Raw genomic sequence first — 12,254 nt, forward strand, 5'->3', positions numbered from 1 at the left:
ACAGTTTCAGAAATTACAGAAAGAGATGCAACCGACAACAGGTGTTGTACTTCAAATCAGGCTGTAAATAAGTGAAACAATATGGCGACTACAATGTGATCATGTTTGATATCATTAAAGTGACAGGTTTTGATTGTAAGATCATGGCGTAACACTTGAAAACAAATGACTATATTCACAGTTTCAGATATTACAGCAAGAGATGCAACCGACAACAGGTGTTGTACTTCAAATCAGGCTGTAAATAAGTGAAACAATATGGCGTCTACAATGTGATCATGTTTGATATCATTAAAGTGACAGGTTTTGATTGTAAGATCATGGCGTAACACTTGAAAACAAATGACTATATTTACAGTTTCAGATATTACAGAAAGAGATGCAACCGACAACAGGTGTTGTACTTCAAATCAGCCTGTAAATAAGTGAAACAATATGGCGACTACAATGTGATCATGTTTGATATCATTAAAGTGACAGGTTTTGATTGTAAGATCATGGCGTAACACTTGAAAACAAATGACTATATTCACAGTTTCAGATATTACAGCAAGAGATGCAACCGACAACAGGTGCTGTACTTCAAATCAGGCTGTAAATAAGTGAAACAATTATTATGGCGACTCGGAGTTGTTCTTTATATCAGGCTGTAGGAAGTGAAACAATCTAAAAATAAGGTTGGCCGTTAGAATTTGCAATGTAAGTGAAATTAAATTGTTTGAATTTGGAGCAGTTGGTTGGTTGAATTTAGTGAAAATGCTGCTCTGCCCAGATCAAGGAGGAATTCCTCAATGATCTCGAGGTCAGCAGAGATGATAGTATCTAGAATGTTTTTTAGCGAATCTTGTGAGGCTGTACATTTCAAATTTTTTTGACCGTCTAGCTTGATTTGAAGTTTCGCACTTAGACGATTGTAAATATTTTCGGATTTAAATTTGAGGCTGCAAGACGGGCATCGGCAGAATTTGGGGATGAGCAGGGTATTGTCCGTTATTTGCTGTTTGCACAAGGGGCATGCATTGTAAGGGGTTAATTCAGCCCCAACAATTTCACCTTCAACAGTTGTCTTTGTAGGTGTGTGTAATACATTGTTGATTTGTTGGATTTCTTGAAATGTTGTTTGCTTGTCTGTGTTAATTTGGCCCCCGTAATTTGGTTCTATTGTCCCCCCCATTATGCGAAAAGATTTATCTAGAGTCAGTTTGTTTGTGTTTTCATCCCATGTAGATAGAGTGATGGATCCAGTTGTGTCTGCAGCTGTAAATGTTGTTTTTTGGAGTTCTTTGTTGTAATGAGTGGTGATTGTTTTAGTTTCTAATTTTTCCATGATGCGGACGTCTACAGTTACTAAGGATTTATTTTCAATGGATTTAATTTGCGCAATTGTTGAAACTGGGGGAGGTGTGTTGATTTTGGGTGTGAAGGGAAATGTTGGGGAGGCGTTTTCAAATGTCAAGGTGTCATTGCATAGAATTTTAGTTGGGTTTTGTTTATCATGTGAAAAATTTAAAATTTTGACAGCCTTCTTATTGTTTTGCATGTTTAGTAATTCCTGTTGTTTCTTTGGGGATGGTGAGAAGCACACCAGTTCCTTGTATTCATGGGGGCCTGTCTGTAGTTGGGCACGTAAATACTTGTTTCCTTTTTGAGAAGTTGCAATATCTGTGACTTCCTGGACATATCCCTCTACAAGGGTATTCTGTGGAGTCTTTGAGCTGAAAAATGAAATGAAAGATATTTGTTTTAAATAGTAATAAGTGTTGATTAATTTAAAACATATCGACATGATGCAATTTCATGAGTTGTTTCAGTAGTGGGATTTTCTTAGAAGATGAAGAATAATGTTCTTACATAATTTTCTGATTAATTCTTCATATGATTGTTTGTCATGAAAACACTTTCAACTACTGATTTTTATTGAAATGAATTTGTTAGTCCTGAGGGTTGATTTCTATCATTGAATTAGCTGTGGTGCTAAATCGTAAGGTAATTGCTGCATGGTCAGAGTAGAAGTTTTTGAATGCAGCAGTGTGAAAGAGGTATGGGAAGTTTTCTGGTAACAATACATGATCTAGTTGAGCTTCATCATGAGTGATGGCATCTAAGACAATTTTTTTTGAGTGAGCTTTGCAGATTTTAGAGAGGTTGTGAAAGCCAGCCATTGTCTTCGTGTCAATGTTTAGATCGCCCATGATTATGTCATTGCAAGCAATGATGGGTTGATTGTTTTTTAATGCAGTTGATGAGTGTGCGGGATGAATATAAAAGAAAGCCAATGATGACATATTGATTTGGCATGTTATAAATTGGGTGCGATAGTCAATCATGTTTGTCGCTGACTTGATGTGACATGTGGCTGAGCTGTTCAATCGCTTCAATATTATCATGCCCATGGTGTTGTCTGAGAAGTCAAGTCGCGATATAATAGCAAAATTTGGAAATATGATATCTTCTGATTGGATTGTATTGGACAACTTTGTTTCTGCCAGGCATATAATGTCTGCATTGCGTAAATGGAAATCAGCATTGAAATCCATGATATGTTTTGCATGCAATAAACCATTGATGTTCAAATAAATAACTTTGACTTCATCTGATACGCTGTCATCATGGTATTTGAAGATTTTATTATGCAAGAAATGTTTACTCATGGTATGGGTTCTATTTTCGATTTGATCAACTAGTTCTTCAGCGATACTCTTGTCTGTGACTATCATTTTCAATTTGTTGAATGATGCAAGGTATACATTTTGTAAGCTTTTGACACGCGTGATTGCTACATAGAAACTTCCTGGTGGTGCTTTTCGTGATGTTGATGTAGTTGATTTGTCTTCAAAGTGAATGATGACTTGATTTAATGTTAGACCTTGTGCTTTGTGACTGGTAATAGCATATGCAAGTATGAGAGGGTACTGTTTTCGTTGGATTTTGACATTGTGCTGTACGTTTTTGCTGTTGAATTTGAATGTTGCTCGCATCTGTGCAATGGGGACACATCCTGATTGGTATGTTAGGGGATGTTTTGTTTTGGCCTGAGCACTTGTTTTTTTGCCTATATGGGTTGGAAATTGGACCCAAATGATTTGGTTATTTATGTCAAATTTAACAACATAGCCTCGTGCCCCATTTGTGAGGCCGTCTGATTTGTTCATATTTACTGTCAACATGACTGGGCAGTCAACCTTAACTTCTAGTTGCGTTGGCAGATGACCTGTCTTTGTGTATGGCAAGTCAAGTAAGGTGAACTTGTCAAATCTATCAACATTGACGGCCTTGTCATCCGCCATAAAGGTTGCTGATTCAGTTTGAAGAATGTTTAATTTTGATTCATTAATGTTTTGCCTGATTTTATTGTTAATGACAATTATAGCAAGTCGACCATGTTTAAATTCATCATTATTATTTGCCTCTGGACATGGTTGGACTCGGTTTTGTAGCAATGTGGTATCTTCTTGTGTCAGTGATGATGGTCCTAAGCCAATGCGATCACATAAATCTGAGAAGCCAGGATCGTTTAATGAACGCATTTTTTGGTTCAAGTTATACACTTTGAAATATTGTTTCCACTTGTTTTGAGCAGTAAAACACACACCACTGTTTCGATGGAAATTGTTGAAAATCCATGAATCGCCTACTGGTGGAAGCTGGAAGAAGTCACCAGTGCATAGTACAGGGATGTTTCCGAATGGCTTGGGTGAGCGGCCGAATATTTCTTCACATTGGACATGAATGTTGTGTAATTTGCGGCACCCTAACATGGAGACTTCATCAATGCAAAGTAATCCTACCTGGCTATATTTCGACGCCAGGGTGTGATTGTTGGAGAATGATTCCAGTACTTCAGTGTCATCATTTCGATACATTCCCATAGCACTTTCAATTGTGTGGCCGCCAATCAATTGTGCAGCGGTGGCAGTAGGAGACATGACGAGTACTGTGTCCTTGTTCAAATCATCCCCTGATTTCATGAGGAGGATTTTTGCAGCTTCAATGATGACTTTCATCAAGTACGTTTTGCCAGTTCCAGCACGTCCACCGATATATAGATAGAAAGGGGTTTTGTACTTGTTTGAATGGGATCTATTTAAACGTTCAATGATATCATCGAAGATCATTCTTTGGTCATTGTTGAGGTTTCGAATCTTTTCACAAACTGCTTGTCTGTTATTGACATTGTATTTTGCAGGCTGAAAATTGTTGGATGCTTTTTGAATGTAATCATTTATATCATTTTTTGATGTGGTTTCAGTTTTTTCATATGTTTCATTGCTATCACCATCGATACAGTCGTCATCATCGTCCTCTAACATTGTGGAATAATTTTCAATGGCATCTGTCATTTTTAACAACATTTCACGATTGGGTTCAAACTGTTGACGCATTTTTTCAATGGCAACAGTATGACGATTGAAAATTTGTTCTAATGAATACTGCGTATTGTTGTGAATTTCAGCATGTTCATCACGAAACGGAATGAACAATAACAACATGCTGCGCATAATTTCTTGGTCATCGGTCTTATTAAGGTAGTAGCGTATTATGGCTGCCCTTCTTCTGCGTTTGATTGTTCCCTTGTTGTTTTTCATGTAAAGGGCTTCTCCACTTTCTTCAATAGTGATACCGTCATCATGCGAGTATATGTCATGTTCATCTTGGTCTGATTTGGTATTGTGAATATTGTAATCGCGTGCAAATTCAGCTAATGAAGTTTTTTCGAGTGAATCAGGTCTGCTGGCATAATAGTCAATGATGCTGTTGAAAAATGGGTTGTCATCGGGGTCTAAAGTGTCAATATCAGGTCGCATCAATCCGTCTCGCATATTTGGTTTGCATACATTAACAAATTTATGGGTTCTTGTACTGAAACACATAGCTAAACCTAACATGCGATATATGGCTTCTGGTCTTGAAACTTCACGTGTATTGTCTAAGGCACGACTGAACTTTTTGAGTTTCTGATCAGGCGGAACCCCAAATTTTTGACTTTCAGTATCAATTTGTTTCAGCAGGCGACTGAGGCCACTCTCTCCTTTGGTTAAATACCCAAGAATGTAAGCTATGCATGCATATTCATCAAGTATGAACGATACATCCATGTTAGCCTGGTGTATTTGCAGGAGGCATGCATTGTAACTATTAGTATAAATATCACAGCAGTTGCGTTTTAGGAATACATCTGATCCTGTTTTTATTGATGATCGTAAAGCATTCAAATAATCAGTTTCAGACAGCCCTAATTGTTCTAAAAAGGCATCATATGAAAGGTTAACTAATGAATGGGTACGAGGAGTTGTTTTTTTGGATTTATCATCCTGATATGTCTGCCTGATTAAGAATTTGCGAATTTTTTGCAAGTTAAAACGCCATTTCACAATTTCACTTGGTGGAATGGTGGCAGATGGGGCATCTAGGATCATGGTCGATTTCATGGGAAATTTTGGGAACTTAAAACGGCAAGAATCAATAACAAGTTGTTCGCCAATGGCTTTCCCATCAAGAGCGCCATGCCCTTCGTTGCTTTGAATGGTGATTTTCTTGGATTTTTTGCGACATGTAAATGTGTGATTGTGAGATTGATAAAATGATGCGTCGTGAAACAATACATGATTTGGTGAAGGCAATTGGCCAGTCATAATTTCATCAATGAATGATGTACATGCTTTTTTTGATTTTTCAGTGCCATCATATTTTGGGGGCTTATTCCCATGTTCATCAACCAAAAATAATACTGAATGGCAGTGAGGTGCGCCTCTTTGTTGGAATTCTATTCTAAAGAAATAGTCTTCGACCTTGTATTTCCCAAACATTCCAGGAGTTTTGAACTGATTGAACAAGTATTTAATGCGATTGTTGAAGTGCATGACTGTATCAACCATATTACGTGACAGAAGTTGTCGTAATTGAGACTTTGATAATGAAGTGGGATCAAAATTGTCTATTGGTTTGTTTTGTTCTTTTTGCAATAACATTTTAATTAAATCATTCCAATGGGTTTCAGCTGCACTCATTGTCAAGAACAAATGTGGTGGTCCCAATTGCCTTATCATACCAATGACCTTATTTTTGGCATGTTGGAAATAAGGGGAAGTTCCTCGGATTGTTTTGAAAGCTTTGTAACCGAGATCAGTCCTTTCAATGTCAGCCTTGTCAGCATTTTTTAAAAAATTAACGTTATACTTCTTGCGATTGACTTTGGATTTTCTGAAAAATGTGGCTATGGAACGTTTGATTTCCATTGTTTCTTTGACAATGTACAAAAAGAACAGGTACGTGGTATCATTGCGAAATCTAGGGTCAATGCTGAGCATACGTTGTTTTACATAATTTGCAAATCCGACTTTCAGTGGTTGATATGTAGATATGTAGCCACCTGTCCCAGTTGGAAAAAGATGAGGAAATGCTTTCTCTTCCATAAAGTCAATACTGTCCCAATTAACAAATTTCCCATCGCTGCTTGGTGCAACTTCAATTTTTTCTTGCATTTCAGATGCTCTAGCACTTTTGTTGGTTTTTGACTTTAAACGCTGTTCATTGTCTATTATAGCATTAGCCATTTGATCTGTAACGCTAATATTGGTGTCAGCCCTTTTGAAACTGTCCAAAATTGTATCATCAGGCAGTTCTGTCAAATAGTGTGGGAGGTCATAATTGATTTCATGTTTGCCTTTGCTGTCTGATTCGTTGGATGGTTCAATGTACTTGTCTGACTTGGGCAATAATTAATCAACAAATTCTTCTGATTGGGGCATTGAGGCATGAAGGCCTTCTGCTAGTTGATCTGTGTCATTTTGCTGATTCTTCCAATCATCTTGATTGGCAATGTCGTTCATTGTGGACTGCAGGAAATCATCAAGTTTTTCTTGATCAAGTTCAACATCGTGATATAATGGATTATGTATTTTTAAGTATTCAAAATAAGCGACAATTTTAGATTTGGAAACGATTTCTTCTACATATGCACCTTTGTATTCTGGTCTTCTTTTCAATGCTACTGGAATGAGATTTTGTTCAATTGGTAATATTTTGTCTAATGCTGTCTTGATTTGAGATTCCACACAAATCATTGGCCCATGAACTTTCAGTTCGCTAGCTCTTGGAATATTGGCAACACGAATGAAAGGAATTATTAACTTTAATAAATGAGCTTCACACTTATTTAGTTTCATATCATCTTGAACAAGGTCATCAGGCAATGGTGGAACCAAGAAGTTGAATTTGTTTTCATTGCAAGGTGGGATGTTTCCTTTTTTTATTGTACGGCGACAGCTGGAACATATATAATACTGGCCATCAAATGATTTAGTGATTGGTTTTCCTGAGCTAGCATCATCATTCAATACTATGTGTTGCATTTGAGTGTCAGTGAAGGTGATTCTCTTCTGCAACTGTACAGGTCGTACACTTCCACGTGAATGGTATCTCAGGTCAGACACACAAATGTAACCAAGATGTGTCTTTGTGTGAATGTGCTTGGAAAGTTTTTTAATATATTTTGCTTTATCTGGGGTGTCACAATCCACGTTCTCAGGAATTGTTCCATTTAATGTCTCATCAGAAAAAATAAGTGGGGGATTGACTTTTTGCATCTGAGGAATTGTAGAGGGTACTTTAGCACGGTCATTTTTTGAAAAGCTTGGGGATCGCAACCGTTTTTTTGGATACATCTTTGATTCTTGATCAGTGTCATTTGTCTTTATCATGTCTTTCATTCTGCGCTCTGAAGCTTTCAGACGATCATCAAGGCGTTTAAAACGTGCATTTTTCTTTGGACTGCTCGAAAGTTTTTGCTTTAAGTAACTTGATCTGTTAAAATCTATAGCATGGAAAATATTGCTACCATCTTGCTTTAAATACACTGCTCGTCGTTGTTGATTGCCTTTTGGGTTATGAAATCTGGATTCCGTAGAAGGTTCGAACATCTTCCATGCCCATTTGTTGGAGTAGCATTTATGGAAAACATAAATGCGAGTATCAAGCAATGATGCAGCTGCTGCAATTTCAATGTCGGAGCTGTTTGAGCCTTGTTGGCGTAACTTTCTGATATGATTTTGAAATGTTTCAGGCTGCGATAAAAGATTGGAAAATTCTACCTCATGTCTCAATTCGTGTTGGATGATATGACGTTGCATCTGGTCAGCATGTTTGACAGAACCAGTGATTATGTAACTCAATGCTTGGCAAAATGATACATTGTTATCAGTAATTGCATGAGTTGCTATGGAAGTTATCGAATTTGACAAATGGGTGCAATGACCCATGTAATGAACCTCTGAGGTATAAGGCAATGCAAGTGTGTGACACTGCTGTTTTTGCCAGTTGTAATCAGGTGGCATGAATTTGTGTTGAATGATGTGATGACCATCAATTAAAATGCTCGGTTGGACAGTTTTGACGTCACAATTTGTTCCTTGTACAAAATTGGCAGGGATCGTTACATTGGACAGAACTTCAAAATGGACTCCACTTTCATTAGTCAAGTAAACACTTGGAAAACCCTCTTCATGAGAACAAGCTGATTTGTGATGGTGCCATGTATGTTTATCTGAACCATTTTGAACAGGACTATAAATATAAATATCTGTTCCCAAAAGGTAAGCTGCTGCGAATATTTCAGTTTCTGTTGCCCATATACCATTTTCAGCCATTTTGGATGAAGCCAAATACTCTGTTGGTGTACACTCTGGTAAGAATGTGGGCAATTTGTCAAGACATTGACAGACCAGATCACGGAATACACGATGAAAACATTCAAAACCTGTCACCACATATGAAATACAACGGAAAAAGCAGTTACCATCCCCAACAATCCTGCGAATTTGACATGGTATGGAATTATTCAATACGATTGGTGGCAATGTCGCATTGCCATAAAATGGAGTCTTGATCATTTCTGCATTTACACCAATCATGAATGGTAATAATTTATCTAATAATTGTTGTTGCCATTGTTTGGTAGGGGGAATGAATAGAAATTGTTTTCGAGTGTTTCTTTCAGGAACCTCAATGACACCATCACTGTCAAATCGATCAATGTCATGGGAAACAATTCTTGGTAATTTTGGAACAGGATCTGTTGAGTTTTGCTTGAGGCGTCTTTTATAACTGTTTACTGTTGATGCTGATTGGTCCATTTTTGATTTAAAGAAGGGTTTCAATTGTATATAATGAATATTTTGCTGCAGATGGTATCATTGAATGCAAAAATTGTGAGAAATGTTTACACTGAATAACTACCTAGTCTGAAGTTTTGACGGTGTTGATGGCTGAGGAGGCGCTTGGCTGCTGCTTGCCTTTGGTTCATCATTACTGCAAAATAAAGTAACTTATAAACCACTCATGAATACACAGTCAACCTTGTTGATATTGATGCTATAATGATGTCATTCCGTTACACCATCCTTTTCATAGCAGAAATTTGATATTTGTAATCGCCATGTTGATTAGTTGTCGTGAAAGCGTCATCAATGAACATGCATGAAACAATGAAGCTACACATGATTTGCAAAACAAGAAAATATTCTTCCCATTCTATTTTGACACAATGACTATAGAGAAATCAAAATATTGTTATCATGATCATAATATGGCTTTCCATAACTTCAAATTATGAAATGAATTGCAATGCATTTCACTGGTTTAAACATTGTTAAGATGCTTAGGAATTTCTGATTTTCTTACCTCTCAGCCATCTTGTGTGGCAAGTCTAAAACCTCTTCATCGTCTGGTTTGCTGGAAAAGAATATCAGAATTAGTATAAAATCGATTGAATTAATCTTACCTGGCAGACAAAGAACATTAAGATATACTGTATAAAAGAAAGCAAGGGGCTATGACAATTCTAACATGGAGTCAATGATACAAGCTACATAGTTATACTGGAGTCGATTTACAACAACATAATCCTTTGGTAAGAAACTCATGCTGCTTATGTTTCATCATAGTGAATATTTGCTGCATGTAGAAATGTACGCAAGTTCATCTTCATTGTTTAGCTTACATAAAGTTATCAATTCTTTGAGAAGTGTACAGATAAAAAGAATTAGGTTGAATAATACCTGTGTGACTCTGCAGTCGTCGAAAGTTTAACACTCTTCCTTGGCATGATTGCACTTGATGCTGATGAAAATAATCTGTAAAAAAATAGTACATGTTAGTACTTGTAACCATTGTTCCAATTTCATGCCTTTTACATTGATGACAAACATTTTCCTGAAGTAGAAATGAACAGCATGAGCATCATCACCACAACCTGGAACAGCGCACTTCACTATTTAAAATGCATTGTTGAATGAACACCTGTATGAAAATGTATGAAGATAAAGCAATGGAAAATAAGATTGTTAGAGCGTTTACATTGTCGTGGTGATCCAAAGTCTCCAACGTATTCCATGTGAAGCTTAACGAGGACATGAGCATGACATGGCAGAGGGTGGCACCAACAGCCCAGCACTTTACCAGTTAACTCTGGTAGAAATGGAACTAAGTTTTGACGTGCATATATTTCAAATTTTTGGCACACTTCTTCCCTGGTGAGGGGCCCCATTTTGAATGGATTGCCCCACCTGCCTGCCCCCGGTTTGTTATAGTTTGGAACTAGTTTCTCTATGTTCCTCCCGACATAAACATGTCTTTCATCCTGCAACCATTGTTCCAATTTCATGCCTTTTACATTGATGACAAACATTTTCCTGAAGTAGAAATGAACAGCATGAGCATCATCACCACAACCTGGAACAGCGCACTTCACTATTAGTAAACAACCACCACAAACTCAACAATGGCAGAATGATACTGATCATAACAGCTTTTGTTCTTTCTATGATGTGTACTTCTTGCCATCATTACTTATAATTGTAATAATTTCATTCATTAGTAAACAACCACCACAAACTCAACAATGGCAGAATGATACTGATCATAACAGCTTTTGTTATTTCTATGATGTGTACTTCTTGCCATCACTACTTATAATTGTAATAATTTCATTCATTATCTTACAGCAGTAACACTTACCAATTTGAAAGAGGATAAACTCACTGGATAAAATGGACTGTAGTACAGATGATATTGTTGAACCTGAAACAATAATGAACGTTTTATAACATTGAAACATCTGCTAGATAAATGCTTGCATGTTTCCGAACCATTGCATGATTAAATCATAATGTTGTGGCACAAAAGGTAAATTGGCAACCAGGGCATAAGGTTTTTCACTCGGAATCTATGAACAGCTTCTGACTCTACAATTTTTTGATAAAAAGGGAGGCTGTTGATAAGATAGGTACAGGAGGCCTATGCCCAAGCAATAGTTGATAAACCTGGAGAGAAAAAAGCTAATTGACATTAACTTGCAATGACTGGTTAAATCATGCCAAGCATCCAAAATGATTGCATCAGCCACGACCATGCGGCATGTCCGCAGCGCATGCATAATCCGTGATGCACGTCTTACACATGTCATGCATGTAAACTTAGATCATGCTCAGATCACGAGCTCCATCCAAGAAGCGCATGCATAATCCGTGATGCACGTCTTACACATGTCATGCATGTAAACCTATGAACAGCTTCTGACTCTACAATTTTTTGATAAAAAGGGAGGCTGTTGATAAGATGGTACAGGAGGCCTATGCCCAAGCAATAGTTGATAAACCGGGAGAGAAAAAGCTAATTGACATTAACTTGCAATGACTGGTTAAATCATTCCAAGCATCCAAAATGATTGCATCAGCCACGACCATGCGGCATGTCCGCAGCGCATGCATAATCCGTGATGCACGTCTTACACATGTCATGCATGTAAACCTAGATCATGCTCAGATCACGAGCTCCATCCAAGAAGTAAACAACTGCCTATAACTCAACAATAAACGAATGAAACACATCATGATATCATTTGTAACATCTATAACTCGTACTTGACATAATCGTGAAAATCGAAATCATTTCAGTAATTGCAGTCAGTGAAACTTACCAGTTTTGACAAGACAAAAACTCGATGCCGCAGTAGTAATGGCTGCTCGCAAACAAAGGCTGGCAGTCAGTGAAACATTAGATTGGTACCCGATCCCTCCGCAAGATGGCGAGAACCAATCAGAACTCTGGCGAGAACCAATCAGAACTCCACTGTTAATAGAGATAGCTATTAATATTTCTCCAGTTTTGCTGATGAAATCAAGTCAATAGACAATACAACTTATTACGGCATCAAAAACTAAAAGCTTGAAGGCTTTTTAATAAAGTTAAATAATTAC

At 37.3% G+C, this 12,254-nt stretch overlaps 1 protein-coding gene across 1 annotated transcript; it reads right to left on the reverse strand.

The window, feature by feature from the left end:
- Positions 1 to 709: 709 nt before the first annotated feature.
- On the reverse strand, positions 710 to 11,151 carry LOC135497688 (uncharacterized). Its single transcript, XM_064787520.1, has 5 exons — positions 11,014 to 11,151; positions 10,056 to 10,130; positions 9,679 to 9,729; positions 9,235 to 9,306; positions 710 to 1,715 (listed from the first exon to the last, which is right to left on the reverse strand). The coding sequence occupies exons 2-5, from the start codon at positions 10,100 to 10,102 to the stop codon at positions 710 to 712; spliced, it is 1,176 nt and encodes a 391-aa protein (XP_064643590.1). The 5' UTR covers positions 10,103 to 10,130; positions 11,014 to 11,151.
- Between the last annotated feature and the right edge of the window lie 1,103 nt (positions 11,152 to 12,254).

The sequence above is a fragment of the Lineus longissimus genome, chromosome 13 (assembly GCF_910592395.1).
Source record: "Lineus longissimus chromosome 13, tnLinLong1.2, whole genome shotgun sequence".
NCBI lineage: Eukaryota > Metazoa > Nemertea > Pilidiophora > Heteronemertea > Lineidae > Lineus > Lineus longissimus.

What these genes read in the sequence shown, in the direction of transcription:
- LOC135497688 (XM_064787520.1), bottom strand. Translation starts at nt 10,102, where the DNA reads ATGCCAAGGAAGAGTGTTAAACTTTCGACGACTGCAGAGTCACACAG. An exon ending in ACGACTGCAGAGTCACACAG is followed by an intron (nt 9,730 to 10,055) that starts GTATTATTCAAC and finishes ATTCTTTTCCAG; the next exon opens with CAAACCAGACGATGAAGAGG. An exon ending in CCGTCAAAACTTCAGACTAG is followed by an intron (nt 1,716 to 9,234) that starts GTAGTTATTCAG and finishes TTCATTTTTCAG; the next exon opens with CTCAAAGACTCCACAGAATA.